Source organism: Nothoprocta perdicaria, unplaced genomic scaffold (genome assembly GCF_003342845.1).
Source record: "Nothoprocta perdicaria isolate Ctin4 unplaced genomic scaffold, notPer1 scaffold_243, whole genome shotgun sequence".
NCBI lineage: Eukaryota > Metazoa > Chordata > Aves > Tinamiformes > Tinamidae > Nothoprocta > Nothoprocta perdicaria.
In genome coordinates, this window is record NW_020455470.1 from 744,617 (window position 1) to 761,995 (window position 17,379).

The 17,379-nt window shown below is 45.5% G+C and overlaps 1 protein-coding gene across 1 annotated transcript in view; it reads right to left on the reverse strand.

The window, feature by feature from the left end:
* PAPPA2 (pappalysin 2) overlaps positions 1-17,379 on the reverse strand; it is a 95,642-nt gene that overhangs the window by 29,159 nt on the left and 49,104 nt on the right. Inside the window, exons 13-15 of the mRNA XM_026039845.1 lie at positions 9,050-9,221; positions 4,504-4,681; positions 2,016-2,229 (exon numbers count right to left, since the gene is read on the reverse strand). Of these exons, the coding sequence (XP_025895630.1) occupies positions 2,016-2,229; positions 4,504-4,681; positions 9,050-9,221 (564 nt within the window). The remainder of the gene's footprint in view (positions 1-2,015; positions 2,230-4,503; positions 4,682-9,049; positions 9,222-17,379) is intronic.

Genomic DNA, 17,379 nt, shown 5'->3' on the forward strand with positions numbered 1-17,379 from the left:
ATGAAGTGCTTCCAGCCCTCAGTCTGCTACACTCCATTTTCTTCTCCACATTCCCCCACCTTCTCTTCCTTTTTCATGGTTGCCATCAGCCCACCTAGTCTTTGAATGGGGAGAGGAGGTGGAAGGGCCAACATCTCCACGCAAGTTCACTGAGGGTCAGGATTAGCTGGACTATCTCAGAGCTCCCTTGATCTCCGGTGAGGGCCAAGGTACCAGTTACTCCTTGGTCCCACCAATGTGTCTCCTGTTTAATCTTGTCAGCTTCTTAGATGTGACTTCTTGAGCATAATGGGCTAATCGCAGGAAAAGAGCAATGATGAGGGATGATAGAAGCACGGATACTCAGTCTGGTGAACACAGAAAGAAGCCAAACAGACTGCATAACACCTAAAAACCTGATGGCTGAGTCATAAACTGGGACCCTAATGCTTCATGAGAGTATCAGGAACCTGCACCTTACCAGTGCCCGCCCCTTCCAGAGCTCTCCGCCATCGTCTGCAAAGACTCCCTTTCTTCAGAAACAGTCCCGGATAATAAAAACAACCCCTCATTTCGGCAGATCTGTGCCTTCCAAGACTGATATAGTAGGAGGATCTCTAGAAATCTCGTCACCAACTAGCTTCTTTATTGGTTAATAGCTGCCACAGGCTATGCTTGCCACTGCATTTCTGTTGCTGCTGAGTATATATACAGAACTTCAGATGAAACAGTACACCAGCCTTTACACTCCCATGGAAAGGCTCTTGCTTTCTCTCTTGCATATCATAAGAAAGGGATGAATTTTCTCGTTCTGTGAATGTTTGTTGTTTAATGCAATATGATCATAATACCATCAAAGATGTTAGATGAGTCAGTAGTAATGGTAACAGCAAACCTGGAAATAAGAGCATTTTCTGTAATTTTCCTTGGCTCATTTTACAGGCTATTCAGACCAGAAGTTACACACGTATCAAAAGAGCCTTGGGAACTCCTGGAAAGCACCCTTTTGCTGCAGAAATGCATAACTTGGCAAGCTGTGTTGATTTGATTGCACGTCCAGTGCCTGAATGTCACAGGCATGCAAGTCGCTTCGCAGTTCACAAAGCAATGCATTTAGTCACACCCATAGTCACAATTCACACAGTTCTCCTTGGCTTGGGAAACCCTAACATTGTGAAAAGCTCTTTACAGAAACCACTTCCTTCGTTACCATGCAAGAAATTTGGCAAACACTTCCTAGTGGACAAAAAACCTACCTCACAGCAAAACAGAGATGAAGCCTGCATTCAATTAAAATGGGAAGGAGGCATTAAACAATTAGCACATAATTACCTGACCAGTGTTAAGACTTTGGGGAGCACCCAGCCAGCACCATGGAATATTTATGTAACCGTACACAATAGGGACTTCATCTGGAGGTATTACGCAGAAAATACTGCTTCATCCCCAATGCCATGATATTGGCTGAGTACAGTGCTAGTGAATCACGAAGATTTTTTTCCCAAAGCATTGGGAAAATCTCCTTCAATTGAAATTGAAACCAAATACAAATGTTTGTGGCTAAACTTAGCCAAGATATGCAGGGGGTAAAATGTTAATTCTTACAGAATATTGCCATAAATATTGTCGTTGCCATCTCAATGTCATGATCTATGTTTTGTTGCTTATATGAAAGGCAGCAAGAGTCTTCCAGCATCTTTATTACATCATTTGCTTATTACCAGTTGAAGTCCTGAGAGTTTACAAATGCCTCCACATACATGCTTAATTTTCATCAAGTGAAAAGTACATTGAGGTGTGCAGGACAACTTGTGCTTTGACCTAAACTAGGGGAACGCCCTTCATGTTTCAAGCAATGGCATGTGCATTATCAGATCAAACTGCTCTGCCTTTACCTTGCCCCACCAACCAACACAGCTTTGCAATGCTACCAGCATACAGTGACCTCGTCTGCTTTCAGTGACCTTGCTAATAGGAAGAAAAGGAGACAAAGAAAATGTGGCAGAACAGTGAGAAAAGACACATCACAGACTTACTTCTTAGGTTTGCCCACTGTGTTCTCTGCCACGTGGTATCCAGGTTTACACTTATAGCGACATACTGAGCCCACATCATGGTTCCCTTGCAGGCACCGTGGGACCAGTAGCTTGGCATTGGCCACCATAGGGGGAGCATCACATTCCAGCTTGCAGAAGGCTTCGGGGAGTGACCAGAGTCCATCCTCAAGACAGGTCAACCACTGGCTCATTCCTAATTCCAAGAGAGAAGCAGGATATTCAGACTACAGTATAACTGGGGATGGAATACTGGGGGTGAGTGAAGTGAAAGGAACCAGCAAAATCCTCTCTTTTTAGACTGGATATCAATGCCCAAGAAGGCAACAAATTTGAAAGCCAAGGACCTCATTGTATGGTTGGTCAGGCTGGGACAGAAGCTGAATCCCTTGAAAACAGACAGGAAGGCGAAAGGGATGACTTCTAGGGAATGGAAAAAAGATACTGATTCCAGATATCTCCCCAAATCTCTCCCTTAAAATTTCCCTCTCCAGTGACACCTCAGAAGAGCCTTTGTTGGGCCTTTATATATGACAGCTTTCTGCTGTGTGTAGTTCAGGCCATGCAGCTTTTCACCAGGTAGTTTGTGCAGCTTGTCCAGCACCTACCCTTCCAAGCTGATGAGCTCTGTGCTAACATACATACAGTGCAACCTTGAAAGCACCAGCGGAATAGATACTGAAATCTCAAGTGGTGTGATGGTGAATTCAAACTGCCGTCTTCTAGAGGATTTGACCCGAGTATCACGGCCCCTCTTCATTGTCTGTCTAGAAAAGTGAGAATCTAGTAGGCCTGCCTAACAGGTGGCCTAAAGTGGAGTCTATGTTAGGCATTCGGGGCCATATCTATGCTCTGTAGATCTGAATCTAAGCCAGAGCCATTTCGCTGGTAACTGCTGAGCAATAAAAAAGAAAAAAAAAACCCTTACAAGCTAGTGGATGGAAGTCTCCCTATTGAAAGATTTGGATCAGGCCTCTAAAGCAGGTTCACTGTATAGCCAGATTTCTCCACACTCCTTTCATGCATCACTTACTTTCTATAGGATCACTGCTCTGTCTACAACTGCTCTTAGAAAAGGCCAAGAGACTGGCAGCCTCAGACAGAGTCTCCACTCATGGCTTGTGTTCCCAGTGGGCCTGTGCTCCCAAGGATCACGCTGTACACGTTCCTCCGGCCTCCAAGCTCCACGACAGAAGCCGCATGGCTCATGCAATCTTTTCCTTGTCTATTCTTAGTATTTATTAGCATTGACAGGCTGCCCATAAGGATGCAAGTCTTTAGGAAGAACAAGAAGCAGACACGTTCTTGCCTCAACAGCTTAGTGGAATCAATTGGGCTTCTCTGAATTTACCCGCACGACTCAACGGCCTTGGCTTGACACCACCAGGAGTGGTGTCAACTGCTGGAAGTCACCCAGGGCGCCTTACGGATGGGCCTCCCTTCCCACCAAGGGAGCCAATGGCAAATCTCCCATTGACTTCAGTGGGAACAAGAGGAGGCTGTTAGTGAAATATCAGATTAAAACTCTGCCCTCAATTGACCCACCAAAGGCAATGGCATAGGTTTGTACGGAGTCTGGCCTGTCAAGCTGTAGTTCACACTCTATGCTTTGATCAGCTCACACTGGGATCAGCCAGCATCCCCCTTGCCATGAAAAGTGACCTTAATTCCCTGCAGTTTTTACTCCTTAGATTTAACCCAAAGAAGAGTAGTAAATGATTTTCATACGTTTCAGCTATAAATGTCTCCATAAAATAGGGCACCCATTAAAATGATTTGTTGTGATTGTTCAGAGCAAATGCGCCGGTGGAAACTCACATAAAGTCCCAATGCTTGAAGCTGTCAAGGCAATTACCCCCGAAATCCCATCCAGCTCAGCCTTGTATAGACAGGAACAGTAGCGCTCTTTCTCCGACTTGGCTTAGAAACATTCCTGCGGCTATTGATGGAGGCGGCAGAATGAAAGCCAGGCCGTGGCGTGTCTGGAGGACTGCTGTGTGTCTGGTTGGTGCACATCTCTGAGGCTGCTCTGCAGCTGTGGGCACCAGGCTCTATGGCTTTGTAGGGGCCTAGGCCTCCTCAATCACATGCTTTCACATAGCCACTAGGCAGCATGCCATTTCTGGCTGCCTGAAGTCCTCTCTATTCCTCTCCACTGGCTGCCTGCACATTTTGTGCTTTCCTCATCTCTGTAAAGCCAGAGCTTGCAAGGAGCTCACCACTTATCAGGAGAAGATATACCCACAACCTGAGATAAATTCATATGAGGTGCCAGCTGGTGGGTGAGGAGACACTGAGTATCCCTCTACTATGATCATGGATGCCTATCATTTCAGGAGGTCTTTAAGAGTCCAACTGTCTGGCAAAAGCCAAGATAACAGAAAAATTCAAATTTCAGTTTGCAATAGACACAAAACATGGCATCAAAAGGGAGAAAGAGGGTTAAATACGTCAACACTTGAGACTCTACCTTGAAGCTTAGCTGGCCGGATGCAGGAGAAGGAACATCTCTTCAGGTACGTGGTCCCCTTCGGGCAGGAGAATTCAGCGTAGTACACATGTAACTGGTCAGGGCGACCGCAGTCAACAGGTTCACAAGTCACAGATCTGTCCCACTGCCCTGAGCTGCACGTCAGCACCACCTCCTTCTGAGAAGAAAACAAGGCTCCGTTGGTTTCCTATCACTGAGCTTTACCCTACTGTTTTACCACCCCAACGAAAAGGGATGGCCAAAATTTCAGGGGTAAGAGATGCACTTCTCCATTTTTCCTCTCCTAGTGGCTACACAACACAAAGCACCTACCTGTGCATGATGTGATGCTTGGTGTGTGAAAGCAGTGACTGGTCTTTGAGATAACATGCAAGCCATCTATATTACAGACCTGAAATGCCTAGTCTCTAGTTGTCTCCCCAAAAAGCTAGCTGAATACATACTTGTGGCAGTCTGTTCCTTCCACCCTCCGCCCCCTCGGTGTGCTCTCTCCCCCTCAACCTGACCTCCTTGTAAACAGCACGTAGGTAGGTGGTCACTTGGCATGCACCAACTAAGACCTGTCTCGCATACAAATTATGACTATAAGTCATTCATCTCCCCCTATATAAACAGAGGTTAGTCTCCCCCTATATAAACAGAGAATTCTCTTGCATGGCAACAGAATGCACCACAGAAGCTCTTCTTGAGCAGGGACAGCTTTCAAGATTATTCCCCAAGGCTGAGAGATTCCTTACAGGTGACAGATCCTCAGTAAATTATAAATAATACGATCAAACTTTGCAAACCTTTGGGAAAACTTTAATAAGTTCTGTTTCTGATTGATTATGTACATCAATCCTTTAGACATAAACTACCAACCAGGTCTGGGACTAGGAATGGATCCAGCTACACCTGGATTCCTCTCAGGAGTTGTTTGGAAAGCAAAGGGTCACTTCTGAACCTCAGAACTCAATGGGAGGGTCTCCTTCACAGACTTCACGACGAAATCCTTTAGATATAAACGGTTGACCAAGTCTAGGTCTAGGACTGGATTTAGCCTCATCTAGACTCCTCTCAGCAGGAGTTTGGAAAGAAAGGGGTTCCATTACAAACTTTGTGACTCAACAGAAGAGTCTCTCTGATACTCTCAGCTGATCCAAATCTCCATGCAGTAAATAACTGGGTGAACACTGACATCAAACCTCATTAAATCATTGTTTATGATGGAGCTTTGTTAAGCCACTATCTGACCTCAGTAAAACATATTGCTGCTTCTGTCTTATGAGTGAAGTGCATCACTGCTCACTCAACTGTGACAACATTGTCTAAGCAACAACAGAGTATATCAAGAAAAGAAATCAAGTTAGTCAACATTTTTCTGGGCTACAAGTTATTTCCAGTTCTGTGCACAGGTCTTAGTTTCCTGCCCTACTAGATCAAGTCTTATTTCAGTCATTGGTGGGCACTCTCCTGTTAAAAGGTTTCCCTGAAACACACTGCCTCCGCCCACAGACACCACTGAAATCAGTGGCTCATACAACTTCATTCATAACTCATAATTACATGTCTCTTCTTACATAGTTGGGGAACCACATGAGTTTTCTGCCTCTAAACTGCCAGTGATCCTAGTCCTAAATACAGCGCGTGCTAGGTACTTAGTCAAACAAAGTACTGTATGATGGTGTGCCATGATTTCCATTCTCAGACCATCTAACATTATCCCAGCAGTCCTCAGTACAAATAGTTTTCATTCAACTATTTCTGACCTGGATGAGGGCACGGAGTGCACCCTGAGCAAGTTTGCAGATGACACCAAGCTGGGTGGAGTGGCCGACACTCCGGAGAGCTGTGCTGCCATCCAGAGGAACCTGGACAGGCTGGAGAGTTGGGCAGAGAGGAACCTCATGAGGTTCAATAAGGACAAGGGCAGGGTCCTGCACCTGGGCAGGAATAACCCCAGGCACCAGGACAGATTAGGGGTCGACCTGCTGGAGAGCACCTCCACGGAGAGGGACCTGGGAGTCCTGGTTGACACCAAGTTAACCATGAGTGAGCAGTGTGCCCTCGTGGCCAAGAAGGCCAATGGGATCCTGGCCTGCATCAGGAGGAGTGTTGCCAGCAGGTCAAGGGAGGGGATTCTGCCCCTCTCCTCAGCTCTGGTGAGGCCGCACCTGGAGTACTGGGTGCAGTTCTGGGCACCCCAGTATAAGAGGGACGTGGAACTTCTCGAGAGGGTCCAGAGAAGAGCAACTAAGATGATTAAGGGAATGGAACGTCTCTTGCACGAGGAGAGACTGAGTGAGCTGGGCCTGTTTAGCCTGGAGAAGAGAAGGCTGAGAGGGGATCTGATTAATGTGTATAAGTTCAGGAAGGGAGAATGCGGGGAGGAAGGGGACAAGCTGTTTTCACTGGTGGCCAGCGACAGGACGAGGGGTAATGGCCACAAGCTGGAGCACAGGAAGTTCCGTCTCCAGGTGAGGAGCAACTTCTCTACTGTGAGGGTAACAGAGCAGTGGAACAGGCTGCCCAGGGAGGTTGTGGAGTCTCCTTCTCTGGAGGTCTTCAAAACCCGCCTGGGTGCCGCCCTGTGCCACATGCTCTAGGTGTGCCTGCTGGAGCAGGAAGGTTGGACTAGATGATATCTAGAGGTCCCTTCCAACCTTAAATATTCTGTGATTCTGTGATGTCAGCTTATTGACTGAATTCAGTCAGGTTGCTTATATAGTCAAACTTGTGATTTGTCCTTCCAGCCAATACATTCAAATTAAGATAGTTCTGGAGATGGTCTGGTGGCTCTAAAGCGCATTATTAAATTTGAGTCTAGCACTCTCCATTGCATGACAGGATCACGTTGTAACTGAACATCTAAGTGTTCTTTCCTTACTACTGCTGGGTGGAGGCCAGACACATCTTCAGGGCTACCCAGGAAGAAAAAAAAAATAGAGTCCATTGCCATGTGAGAGAATGAGAGAATGTCCAGGGAAGAGCTCTACGTTTTCTCCTAGAATGCCGTGAGATGACTACTGACATACTGTCAGAGATTGAGAAAACACAGTGAGATGAGGGCCTTGAGACCAACTGGATGGTTGCACCACACCCTACTCCATCCTCTCTATGAACAAGCAAAGCATGGCACCTCTTTTCCTTCAGCAGCAGTCATCAGAGAAAAGTTTATGTGCTACTACGTCTCCCCAAGATTTGTCCCCTATCATGCTGTCCCCTTTAGCCTCCGTAGAGGTAGGAAAGCAGACGCAATGTCACTTCAGGTGAGGCAGGGCACCTGTAAGTTGCCATCTGTTATGACAAGCACAAGGCTAAGCTTTGTCAGGAAGTTTCCCATCTCACTGCCAAATACTGAAAAACTGTCACCTGCAGCAAGTTTATTTAGTGTGGTTTCATGTTAGGAGAGAACGAGAACATTTTGTTTTCCTTGTGAACACACTGATGTGTGTTAAAAGTATTACCTTGGCCTGAAAAACTGTATGATCCCGTAATTAATAAATTTCCAAGTGACACGGGGGGCAAGCAGGGCATCTCAACTTGACCCTTTGCACTCTATCATGCCTCACTTTCCAGTGCCCACTTCATCCCATGGTAAACACTCACTGCTATAGCACAAGTGTCTGCCACACACAAACTCCTGGAGGGACAAAAAGCCCAATTTGCTTACATCGCCTGACTCACCTCCATCCATCTCCACCTAATGTGAGTTTACATCTTCTCTCTTCATCTGGTGTGCGGGGCCAACTCAGCCCTGGAGGTTTATGTTTGCTCTCCAGGAACAAAGTAAGGACAGGACAAGCTGTGCCCATAACCCTGCCAAGGTGGTTATCTAGATCTCAGGGAGCTCAGCTCCCACGGACCCATCAATCCCACGTCCAGGGAGACCCCAGTGTCTAAGGATGGAGCTGGCCGTGGCTTTTATGAGGTAGACCCTGGCTCACCAGAAAGTGGGCTGAACTCTTTCATACTGACCTCTGTGCTGCCCTGCTGGCTTGTGCAGCATTGATTGCAACACGATACAAAGAAAGAAAAGCTCCTAGTCCTGTTGGCTGTCTCTTCATCTATAGCCCTTTAAATTTAGTTGCTCTGAAATGACTTCATTTTTTCCTGAGCAACTAACTTGAACTTTAAGAGAGAAAATGTCCCAAGGATATTTAATCCTCCCTGCAATGCCCATGCAGAGAACAGAGAATGTCCACCTCTGCAGGAACAGACTCTGCATGTCATCACAGACATCACAGGTTCGGTTCCTTTTAGCATGGCAGAGCCTCAGGCTATGTGCAGCATTGACTGTAGGAGGCAACAGGACTACAAGGGAGACCAGAGTGGGCTCTCCTTGAGCAGCAGCCATTGGCACCGAGGCCCAGCACTGGTGGGTCCATTGGACTAAGGCTGCTTGACTAAGCTGTGAGGAGCCCAGGGCTGCAATCACATGGTGTCCAGGGAGTCCTGCTCAGCCACCTCAGGGTGCTGAAGTCTATCTTAACTAACAGTCTGTCTAATGGGTCATGAGATGATGTCTGCTCTGCTGTCCACTCACCTGCATAGGGCCCAGGCTCTTCCCATTGCTGGAGCGAAGGACGAATCCCTTTTCACAGGAAACAATGCACTCCATGTCCCTTGGTCCACTGGAGGTGCAGTTGAGGGTGGAGGTGTGAGCAAGCACTGGGTGTGTGCAGCTTCCTGGCTCCGCACAGGTATGGTGGGCACAGCTGCAGAAGAGAACAGAGAAAGGCTCAGCAAAGTAGGCCTGGTGCTTCTGCACTACGGAGGGACTCCTTCCAAGAGGCATCTGCTTGGGATGTTCAGAGGGAGGCTCAGAGCCCCCTCCCAGAGCCATGTATCACCCGTCCCCAGGAAATAAACCCTCTTCTCTTTGCCACAGCAGCTTCTTGCCAGGTCCAGACATTGGTATTGATTAATTAAGCATCAAAAATAATCAGTGAAGTATGGCCAGCAGATTAATTACCTAGGATGGAATTAGGCCGAGACATGGGGCTAATATAACAGTTCCCCCAAGAAAACACTCTGGTTATTTGATGATCAGGACTGATCAAACCATTGACGGCTTTTCACAGGTTCCAGCAGCCCCTCCTAAGCCAGGGTGCTGCTGACTGAATCTTCAACATGGTTTAATGCAGGAACCGGGGAGAGCAGAAAGGCAGGAGCACGGTCCTTCCTGCTCGCTGACCGAGCTCACTCCACTTGCAGCAGTTTCTGTGCACTACGGGCGCACCGTGGCAGAGGCTTCCCGGGCACCATTTGCTCAGCCTCTCCAGCCACGGCTGCGCCTGCAGAATCCCCACAGAAGACACAACACAGGCACCAACAAGGAAGACAGAGGAAGGCAAAGTGCTGTTAAACTCTGCACAAGCCTGGTGAGTCAGTTTTGTGGAAATTTGCAGGGCATGGCCCCATTCTGGGGCTGAGATATCCCCAGTGGGCACAGGGGGAGGGCAGGAAGAGCAAGAGGAAAGGACCACAAAGAACAAGATTTTTTTTTTAAAAAAAAAAAGCCTTTTTTTTTTCAGTGCAGACCTGTTTATGAAGTGAGAAATGGTTTCAGAGCAGCTGTTGCAAATTCTTTCACTAGCTTATATTTCCATTTGCTTCCTTTTAAAAGAATTTGTTTTACAAGTGCAGCGTTTGTCAGATCGTTAGCTTCTGAGGGCATCTGGTACCAATTGTAGCCCTCTCCCCTTGCCTCCCGCTGCTACCTTCTTCAGGCAGTTGTTTTGCTGCCTGCCCTAGCACATGCACTACACACACACCCTCTCCCATCTCCAGTTCCACCTCCCCACGATGTAAATAGTGTCCTCAGACTCCTTGCGCGCGTGTCTTGGGACATGCCATGCGCAAGAGGGGCTGAGCTCCTTTCCTCTTCGGGCTTACTCTTGCCTTCTGTCCTCTCCTCTTGTCAGTGGGAAAATTACAGCACGCTCAGCAAAGCCAGCCGCTCTGCACACACAGCGCGTGTGCTCCCACAGGGAACTGCGTGCTGCTTTTGCTCTGTGCGATGCGCAAGAAACGCCCGGCAAACACCAGTATCCCATTCCCTCCTACTCTGGCCTTGGTGATGCACAGACACATCACAGGAAGAAAGTCCTTGCCCCTAGATGCCTCCAGGCACACGGGGATTATCCAGCCAAGGCACAACCCACCATCACCCACACGTCAAGAAGCTGGGCTGGAAGACGGCTGTGCGGTGGGCTAGCCAAAAGGCTGTGGGCTACGTCAGAGCGCCGGGAAAGCCGGGCTGCCAGGTCCGATTCTGCAGAGCCCCGGGACATGGAACTTCATCCGCTTATGAAGTTGTGATGAGTTATGGAGTGCGTGTTCATCCAAGGGCTGGACCGGGAGAGGGTGGTGACGCTCTCTGCTTGATTAAGCCAGGCCAAATGCTTTGTTAGCACAACTGTGTTGACGTTGGGGGAGTGATGACAGCAAGGAGCTTACATTGTCCGGGATAACAATGCCATTATTAAATAGTAAATAACGAAGCACTTATCATTCCCTTTACTATTGGGCATATTTTGGTTTTCCAGAAATTTGGAAACGTAACTAGCAATGATGATGTAACTTAATAGATCAAGCAATTAGCAAATTTCTTATTATTCTATTGGTATAAATAGTTATATGTAAGAGATTCATAACTATGTAACATGAGATAGAAATCTTTCTTTTAGTATATAACACACACATATATACAAACATTCATTCTGTATTTTAGAAATAACTAGATTTCTCCCACATTGCCCCAAATGTTGGTTAACTTCTCACTCTCTTCTATTTGCAACAGCCTCCTAGCCCTATAAATACCAACTACATTTTTGTTTGCAGATGATCTGACACATATATGCTTAAGTTCTGAAAAATTGTTCTCAGCCTGTATGTAGCTTTTAAGTCTAATGCTTCTATCGCAGACCTCAGGTGGGGCTTGCATCACTGAAAGCTGTCTATTCTTCTCTAATTTATCAGTAAGTTTAATAAAAAATATCATCTCTGACTACAAACTTTGCCTTGATTTTTTTTTTATCATCACCACCACTATCATTGCAATATACTGGCATGGATGCCTTTGTCTCTGATGCTGTACAAATTCAGGAGGAAGAAACTATGTGGCCTGGCACTAGCATTATCCATATGCATTACCACAGTTTGGGTAATGCGATGGAATAAATCGTTGCTGCCAGCAGCTGGAACACCCTAATGATGGCTGGATGAGGAAATGGTGTAGTTAGCCCAGTTCTGATCTCAGCATGAAGGAGGTCTTTCTACTTTTGATGATAAATGAAATCCCTCTATCGCAGCTGGACACTGCTGACATTCGTCCATTTTTGATTCAGGCCATATATGATTTACAATAAGCCAATTCTTTTTTCTACATAAAACATCAAAAAATATTTCCATTTTTATCTTAGCAGCTTTTGAAGACCAAACTAATGATTTGTCAACAACATTTTAACAAAATGTAAGGGGTTTTCCCTCTGAACTTATTCCACATCAGCACCAACTTGCAATATTATTTTGCTAAGTTTCAAAATTCATACATCAAAAAAATACGGAAATTTGTGAAATTCTCAGCAGTTTAGTGATGACTCTAATTGTTACGGAATGATAAGAGCACTGTTATGAAGCAGGGCCAATTCTACAAACTTTCCATTGGGATCTTTCATGCTTTTATAATAGGAGCAGGATGCCACTGCCAGCAATGAAACACCTTGAAACAATAGTGACAATGCTGATAAAAAGAGATCTTTTTGTTCTCCCAAAAAACAAATTCTGAAGACTTGAAATTTTGCATTCTAGTATATTTATTTCATGGAACCCCCAAAACACTGATGGATTTAACGAACTAAAACTAAGCCAAGATGAACACAAGGCAGCTGCCTAAAACACCATAAATCATCCATAATTTACTGCACTATCTCTCCAAGTTTTCAACCCAAAGATTGCTTTTCAAAAAGTCCTTAAGAGCCAGCTCCAACTTCAATATGGTTAACAAGGGGAGAGAGTGTTGTTGATGGAAGTCTATGCACTTATTCTGGTGGAGTCTGGATTTGCCTCATCACTGAGATAAAAGATATTCACCCCAAAGTGGTCAGGGGCAAGGAGGAAAACAAGGAAATGAGAATATTTTGGAAATACTGTGAATTTCTTCGCCTCTCAGGTATACTTCTTTTCAAGAGGTAAGGTCGCACACTTATAAACTTGATGACAATCATCCCTGTGGGAGTGGGATGCATGTACAGACCCAATGGCAGTGATGCTTCTTGGCTAAAATCCTCACTGAAGTTGCCATCTCAAGAAGTGGGTGTTTTGTATATGACTCTTGAATTGGCAAAATCTAACATTGCTGCAAGTTATCCATAGTCATCTACCTCACAGACAGAGAAAAGCAGGCAGTAAGATTCTAAATAGTGTGCTGACCTCTTCATAGCCAAAACAGTAAATGTGCAAGAAAAGCAAGGAGAACACAATCTCCGTATATTTCCAAATGGTTCCTTCCCATCATTTTTTGTTGTTTGCTGTACCAAAACACATTCATAGAAGTACAGAATGAACTGCATGGGATCTCACATTCACTCCAGCCTATTTTCCAGTCTGAGGAAGAATCAGATTTATCACTCCTGTTAGATGACATCTTTCTTGCATGAAGGTAGGCAACTTTCTACACAGCATTCATAGTGGTGCTAACAAAACCAAGAAGGATGTAGAAGTACTGGAGGAACACCAAAAGGAAGCGGTAAGCAGAATTCACAACTGGCCTGCAAGACTACAAGATTTAAGGAGCAGAAACTATATATCACAACAGAGAGGAGATGGTGAAAGGCCTCGGTCACTCTCTACAAACATAATGCACACAGAAAAGAAATCTGTTGGCAGGGTGTGTTTGGTCATTTCTGACAGGGATGAAACAAAAACCAGTGGCTGGAGCTGAAGAAAGGTAACTTTCATCTCGAAATCAGAAGCAGGTTCCCTTTCCCTTAGGGATAAGAATAGCTTAGTAGGAAAGAAGGTGGACTCATCACCTCCTTATGTTATTAGATAATTACATGATTGACTCAGGGCTACATACATCAGGGCTACGAGGATGATCAGGGGCCTGGAACATCTGCCCTGTGAGCAAAGGCTGAGGGAGCTGGGCCTGTTCAGCCTGGAGAAGAGGAGGCTGAGGGGGGACCTGAGCAGTGTCTATAGATACCTCAAGGGAGGCGGTGAGGAGGAGGGGGCGGCCTCTTTGCAGTGGTGGCCACTGATAGAACTAGAGAAAATAGTCACAAACTGAAGCACCAAAAGTTTCACAGGAACTTGAAGAAAATTCCTTAATAGTGAGGGTGCCCGAGCCCTGGAACAGGCTGCCCAGAGAGGCTGTGGAGTCTCCTTCTCCGGAGATCTCCCAAACCCGCTTGGACGCAGCCCTGTGCCACGTGCTCTGGGTGACCCTGCATGTGCAGGGGGTTGGACTAGATGACCTCTGGAGGTCCCTTCCAACCTTAATTATTCTATGATTCTATGATTATAATATTAGATAAGAAAGTCTTCTGAATGACAAGTTTCATTCACTTTCTGGAAAAAATGCTATTGCCTGTATGTGACTTTGGGGAGAGCAGAGCGGAGTAGGGGCAGGCTGTTCAGACAGGTAGGAACAGCTGTTCAGACAGTACGTGTTGTCCTCAGGGCCAAATTGTTCTCAGGGCCTGCTGTGTTGTGGAGACAGGAAAAGCCCAAGCAGGCGCTGATGGGGAGGACGGAGTGGGGATGGGGGTATCTGTTGACCTGAGCATGCCCCAGGCCCGCAGCCTATGTAGGGGAGACCTTGGGATCTCCACGTATTTGCACCTCAGGATTGAATCACTTTATCAGCTGTGATATGAGAAAAAGTATATTCCTGAGTCAACGTTGCATGGCATTGGGCAGTACTACATGTCTAGGGTACACATTTTCAAAGCAAATCCTTTCTGAGCCAATTGCGTCTTCTCCTGTCAATGATGGCCATGCTCTTCCTCTGCCTCCTATTTGTCCTCCCTTTCTGGTCCACATGGGACCTAAGCCAAGGTAATGGCACAGCAAGTCATTCGGTAAGAAAGATGCTGGTGCTTCCTTTTACACCAGCACAGATGTAATTCATGATCTGACCCTGAATAAAATTAGCATATGGAGGAAACAAAAAAAAACAAATAGCAATTGACAAGATTAAAAAAAAAAAAAAAAAAAAGCCTAAGCCTAAGTCTGATTTTTTCCTCCCTGACACCCATCAGCCATTTAAAAGAAATCCAAACCAGATCCCCCTTCAATACATTAAGCCTGCTTTTAGGATGGCAGAGAAGGGCAATCATATAGGAAACAAGAAAACAATGCAGATTTTGCTTTGCAGCACCTTTCCTGCTAACCAAGGTTAGCCAAGGCATTTCCCGGCACATAAAATAAAACACACTAAAAATAAAACCGAGCTAAAAATAAAAATAACAGAGGAAATGAACAATGTTCCTTGGTTTGATATACAGTCTGTACCAAGGAAAACAGAAGGGACTGCAGCTCATTTTTAAAATCCAAAGGAAAAGAGTAAGCATGAAAGAGAGCTTGAGCCTGGTGGGACTGCAGTGCTGATGAGGCAGCACTCCCAGCTCCAGCGAGAGCTCGGTCTTTGCCAAGACTGACAACAGAAGGGCTCAAGGGATGGTGCCGCTAACTCAGGAGGGCCCTGGGTGAGTTTTCCTCTTGAGCACATCAGTCTCTGCTGCCACGAATTTTCAGGAAACTCATTAACACTTTGATTTCTGCTTGACCTCCACAGCCTGGGATTCATGTGCGAAAGCAGCAGGAAGCCCTGCCAGGAAGGGCTGCTTGGCAGGGATGGCTGGAGAGGGAATCTCGTGGCCCTGCGCTGCCAGAGCAGCACTAGGGAGGGAGCCCAGGGCTGTTTCTGCCTGTGTGCTCTTCTGGCCTCCAACACCTCAGGAGGGTCTGGAAGGAGAAGGCTTCTCTTCCTTCAAAACAAGGCTGTACTTTGGCTAGTGTCAAATACCTGCTGCATTCTGACCCAGGGATGACTGCCTTTCATTTGTAAAGAACTTTGAACTTGCAAGGCACTTAGATCCTTCAAGATGAAAGATGCTACACAAATACAAAGCCTTTACATTTATTATTTTGGCAATGAGCATTTTTAGACTGAATTCATGAAACCTCTTTTTGCTGCTGTTGTTACTTTGCCCTTTGGAGGATATTTTAGGAAATTTCTTACATAGACATGCTATGTATGTGGGGCTGGGTGCATATGGATAGTCAATTCAGTTCTTTGCTGGAATAACATGGGCTTGATCTTTTACAACTATATTTAAACTTCTTAAGATTTTATATTCCTCAGTTTTAACAAGGGATTCCCCCGAACTCCACCTGCTTTTATACTAAACCAATTATTCACCCTTAAAAATAAAAATATTCTAGTATTTTTGCTCTCAAGTACATTTGTTATGGAGTTGAAATATATTTTTAAAGTAAAATAGGAAAGAAAAAAAATACTTGGGCACTTCCCAATTTAACAAAGGCAGATCCTTTATTAATAGCAAGGCTATTGGAGATTATAAACTAAAGCCTAATACTCTAAGTATTCAAGCCTGTTGTCTAGAAAAGAAAAACTATAAATAGCATCTCCTATTCTTAAAACTTCGGGGATCCCAGTTTACTCAGGATGTTTGGTAAGGCACTTATGTAACCTGTAATTCAACACATTACAAGACCGTATCTAATCAGGACAACTTACTGCACAGTGTCCAGCAGGGTTGCTTTCAGGGTGCTTCAAGTTACCTTCGTGATTTAGGAGGGTTAAGACTAACCAGTTGGTCATTTCTGCAGGCTGGCTGATGAGCGGAAACTTTTTACACCGCCATAACTGGAATATTTTCAGCACTTTATCTGTTCTCTGTGAATAGCTGGCTACTTATGATACCTCTGGACAGCGGAAACTGCTCTTATAACAGGTTTATAAGTAGGGATAGGAAAATGCAGGCCTCCATTTAAGATGTGCTGTGCATCACTAGGTTTTCTGACTCCGGACAGACTGTGAAGGTTTTGGCCTCCCACTGCAGGTGACACTTGCCAAGGAGTTCAAAACTCCTATAAAACCATGAAACAAGGGGATAATTTTCCAAAGTGCCTCCAGGTAAGGAGATGTAGAATTGGGAGGTTCATCTTGTTCAAAGAACAGCTCCTTGCTTGTCTTGTCCCACTGCCAGAAAAGGGGAAGGTGGCCAAGACCCACACTCCCAAACGTGATGCTACCCTGCCAACCTCAGCAACACAGGCATGGGAAGGCAGAGGAACCAGTTGAGACATGTGAGGGAAAGAAAATCAGTGGAGACTCTACCAATCCTGACACACTGCAGCTAAGCCCAAGGCCATGAGTGAACCCACAGGGTAAGAGCAAGACAGAGAAGAAAAGACTTAAGGACCTTGTTGGGTCCTTTTGTGCCCATTTGTAATATGGTACAAAATTTTGCCCATTTCAAATTCCAATAATTTGAAATCCTTAAAGAGAGATTGGAAAATAAAAATATATTTTTTTTTTCTGTGGACTTCTCCCTCTAGGTGCTTTTCTAATTGTGTACATGATGCTCACCTACATCTGAGCAGTCTTTTCCTTCTTGTAGTCACTTCTCATCTCATGAAGGAGAAGGGGAAGTTCTCAAGCAAGGAGAGAGCAAAATTATTTTAAAGGACAAGAAAATGTAACTGAAAAACCACATCAGTTGGCCAGGATCTTGGAAGCATGTGTATATATAAAACTGCAACGGCTACCAGGAGGAAACTGACTGCATTTCAGGTGGACGCTGATCCTTTAATGTAGGGCTGAGAATAATATTTATATGC